General features: G+C 31.8%; 1 protein-coding gene across 1 annotated transcript in view; it reads right to left on the bottom strand.

The window, feature by feature from the left end:
* Positions 1–3,012: 3,012 nt before the first annotated feature.
* Positions 3,013–4,523, bottom strand: part of LOC117176624 (cytochrome P450 4C1-like) — a 2,737-nt gene continuing 1,226 nt past the window's right edge. The window contains exon 5 of the mRNA XM_033366878.1: positions 3,013–3,066. Coding sequence (XP_033222769.1) covers positions 3,013–3,066 — 54 coding nt within the window. The remainder of the gene's footprint in view (positions 3,067–4,523) is intronic.

Below are 4,523 nucleotides of genomic sequence, written 5' to 3' on the forward strand. Positions count from 1 at the left end.
ACGCCAATTAGCACAAATGGTAAGTTCCGACAGTGCCTACAAGTGTGCCTACTGGCCGCTAAATGGCAATACCGGTTTCATATGTATACACCTGGTATGTATTTAGCTGTGTCACATGCCCTTAATACATTTTAACTTTTATATGGTCATTTTTTATTATTTAAGGCCGAAAATATCTAAGGTGTATAAAAAAAGCACATCATGGAGGGTAATATTTCGAGGGTAGCGTTCTGAATAAAATTAGGGTAAATTATTTACTTGCCATAATTATTGCTCGTCTCATTTATTATTCTTATAACAACAATAACAAAGTTATCTCTTTTTAGGGTTTAAACGCCTTGAACCATGGGTTAACAATATATATTTTTTAATATTTAAAATGAAATTTCATAATTATTTTTACACTAAATGAAAGCAAATATGGAGTAGAGTAAACGAAAAAAAAATTATTTTTGGTAGAGTTTATGCGCCCGGCTACAAGACATGTCTCTTTCGCTTTTCCAATTCCCCCTCCCCCTTGGGAAGTCTATACGTTTAGACTCAGCCTATATTTTTCCGGCCACCCTAATATGCAAACACTTTTACTATTAAAATTATTTTCTCTTGATACAATCAGTGGTATAGTACTGTAGTACTAAAAAAATGTGGCCTGGCGGTACTTTCATAGAAACTTTGAATTACGATAGAAATTTAGAGAATAAGTTAGAGACTTGGTTACTAACTGAGGAGATTAAATTTTCGAAGATTACCTGAACCTTCAAAAAACTCTGTTGACATTTTCCAAAATTTCTGTAAAGTTATCAGGGAAATTATAAAAATCATTGCATAGTTCCTGGAAATCTATGGTAATTATTGCAAATTCATTAATATGCATGAAGCAACAGACATTTAAAAAATGGGACTATATAATATATTTCCACCACAAACTGAACCTTTCCAGAAGGTATATGACATCAAGTGACTGTTGATGACTGTTCATCAACAAACCAAAATTAAGAAATTAAAAAAAATTGCAATGTGCGGTCTGAAAATAAGATATGAGTTAAAATGAATAAATCGGTTCTTAAGATGTGTACTTTCAAGATTTGAAAATATTTTATATTTTATTTTTAGAGTATAGAGTGGAGGGAAACGAAGTTAGTTGTCATTCTCAATTATTTGAAAGTGCTTTTTTATGTTTTGAATATAGAAAACACTTCACAAACTTTGAAAATAATCATTTAGTATAAATAACATGACATGAAACATAAAACATAAGTTTAATTCTTATAATCATTTCTCTTAGTAACATAAAAAAAAGCAAAATGGGCTTTACACACTTTAAATAAATATTTGGATTTTTTTTGTAATCTTCGTTTTGAATTTTTTAAATTCAAATACTCGTAACTTGTTCCAAACATTTTTTTTTTAGAAATTTGAAACACAAGTGTCGTCCTCCTCTCTTTGAAAACCCACATATTTTAGTTAAAGTTAAAATTAATTAAGGCAACCGCATCAATTCACAACTTGGAAAAATCCCCACAAACATGAGTCTCTGTAGTCACGAAATTCCGAATAATAATCTCATCTATGAATCATTGCGATAAATATATTTGTATGACCTATTTCTGACATAAAGTATGCCCACCAGCCCCGACTACACCACTGGATACAATTCTTAAGGGCATGCTCTTCGTGACCACGTGACCAAACTAGTCCCCGGATATGAGCATTTTTTTTGTGTTCACTGTGTCCACACGGATTGAAATATCGTGTTTAAAATTTGACAGATTAAATAAAAAGCACTAAAGAACGTTTGTATACAACAATAGGTTTATAGTTTTAAAGAAAGTTTATTTATAAATCGATGAAATAGGATATTACCATTCGAGTTATAGCACTTTGCAGATAATTTTTGGTTTGATGCATTTCGGATTTTTTGTTTCGCATATATTGAGCTCTGACACCAATTTTGGACTAAATCGTCTAAACGTTAAAAAAAATTAATGTAAGCAATACAATTTGCACATTCGTTGCAAATCAACAAATAAGTATCTGCATACACGTAACCCATAATTATTTTTCTGGCAATTTTTTCTTGAGAAATGTTCATCTTCAGAAAATAATAAAAATTTTCTAATCGTTATATATTCTTTTGTGGATTTTTTCTACTGGTGTGAAATAATTCTAAGTTATACCAAACCAATAATAATAAAATTTCGCCCGGGGGCGAAAGACAAGGCGAGCCCGACGCTGAGCCCTGTCGGTTGGTTCACTGTCAGCAATAGTTATCAGCTGATCGATTCAACGTCAAAAATAAAACGTTAAGAATTATTGAAGTTGGTTGGAAAGCTCCAAAGAGTAAATTTGATGACATTTCTGGTGCTGCTATGTTTCCAATTTGAAATTTATCTTTTATTTTTAGGACCAAAAAAATGCAAATCATTCTACACAAAAATGTCATGGACGAACTTAGTCACGTGATCTCGAGTTTATCGTCGTTCGAAGTTTCTTTTGTTCTCCGCTAGAAATCTCTAAAAATTCTCCAAAAATAATGATAGGTTACGTGTGTGCAGATACTTATTTGTTGATTAGCAACGAATGTGCAAATTTTATTGTTTACATTAATTTTTTTTAAGGTTTAGATGATTTAAGCCAAAATTGGTGTCAGTGCTCAATATACGCGAACCAAAAAATCCAAAATGCATCAAACCAAAAATTATCTGCAAAGTGCTATAACTCGAATGGTAATATCCTATTTCATCGTTTTATAAATAAAATTTCTTTAAAACTATAAACATATTGATGTATACAAACGTTCTTTAGTGCCTTTTATTTAATCTGTCAAATTTTAAACACGATATCTCAATCCGTGTGGACACAGTGAATACCAAAGAAATTACCATAACCGGGGACTAGTTTGGTCACGTGGTCACGAAGAGCATGCCCTTAAATATAAATTGAATATGTTTACCTCTAACTGATGCGGTTTGCGAATATACACTGCTACATTGTCAAAGCCAAAAGGAACCATCATAAGACCATCTTTAAATTTATTGAAGGTATCAGAAAACCATTGGAATCGATCTGTGAAAAAAAATGATCGTTAATCAATTATAATAATAAAACATTTTTTTGAAGTTAATGATTAATCATAAAAGCCATTTATAATTTACAAAAATTTGTATGGAAATTAATAAACTTTTAGAACCAAATATTTATTGAATAATATAAAGTTTTCACATGTAGATTTTTATAATGAAGTTCTTTCTGTAAATTATTGTTTTTAAAGTCTAGTATTTATGTCATTTATAATTTTTTGTTTGATTAAGTAATAAATATATTTTCTTATTATTTTTCCAATTAAAATCAATTTATTCTCCCATATATGCTCCTTGTAGATTTTTAAGAATTATACAATATTATACGTCGGGGTGGTTTAAAAATGCATTGGGAAAATTACTACGAATTTTCATGCACCTCCCCCCCCCCCAATTTTTTAAAATACACAAATAAATGTGTGTTTTTAAAAATTATATTACATTAGACTGATAGGTCCGGTAAACCACATGATGTTTAACAGGTATTTCTTATAAAAAAAAATCTGTCCGCTTCGCGGGGACATTCTCATCCCGCATTGTGCGCGCGGCTCGCAAGTTTAAGTGCGCCTAGGGCGCGCGATGGCTGGTTCTCGCGCTTCGCGCTCCGTCTTTTTGCACAGACATTTTAAAACTAAATGTGAAAGCACCGACAATAATAATTTGGTGATTGTGAATTCTCTTTTGTTAAAGCTCCTTCGGCTTTAACGAACACATTCTCATCACGTATCTCGTGCTTCGCACTCGTGGTTACATCTGAAATTCTATATGTAAATTTGTGCACATACTGTTCGTGCTTTCCCTAAAAGTACTTTATTAATAGGGAAAAGGTTTTCGTATAAATTTCGAAATATCAAGATGAACAAGGGATTTATTAAATGAAACAAGTGATCGAATGATCTTACATCATTGAAAGTTCTTTTTATACTGACTTCATCTTTCGGGTCATCAGACCTCAGAAGTCTCAAGTTGTCCCAAAGTGGGGCTAACATAAACAAATCTAGTCGTTGATATGATTAGACGAAATAGCATGGAGAAACATATATCCATACAAAAATGCGTGAACATAAAACATAGCTCACTTTCGAGCTTATTGAAAAATGAAGAATTATTTAAAATACATTAGTTGGCTTATACATACTCCCCCTGTTGAGAAAGTAAGCGATCAACCCTCATTTTCACATACATTTTCGTAGATAGGGAGAATACCAATTTTTTTAACTGGTCTTTTCAGAATGTTATTAACAGTCTTTAATGTTACGCACCGAACAATACCATCGTTTCCGGGATGCAGCTGATGAATTCTCGCCAATGGCCATTGCATACAAGGAAGATTATCGTCCGTTACAATAACAAGCATACCTTCTTTTGGATTGACAGTATTAACATTCCATTTTTGACGTATAGTTAATTCGTTTAAATATTCGATGCTCCATCTTTTCCAAA

This window comes from Belonocnema kinseyi, chromosome 7, assembly GCF_010883055.1.
Source record: "Belonocnema kinseyi isolate 2016_QV_RU_SX_M_011 chromosome 7, B_treatae_v1, whole genome shotgun sequence".
Lineage (NCBI taxonomy): Eukaryota > Metazoa > Arthropoda > Insecta > Hymenoptera > Cynipidae > Belonocnema > Belonocnema kinseyi.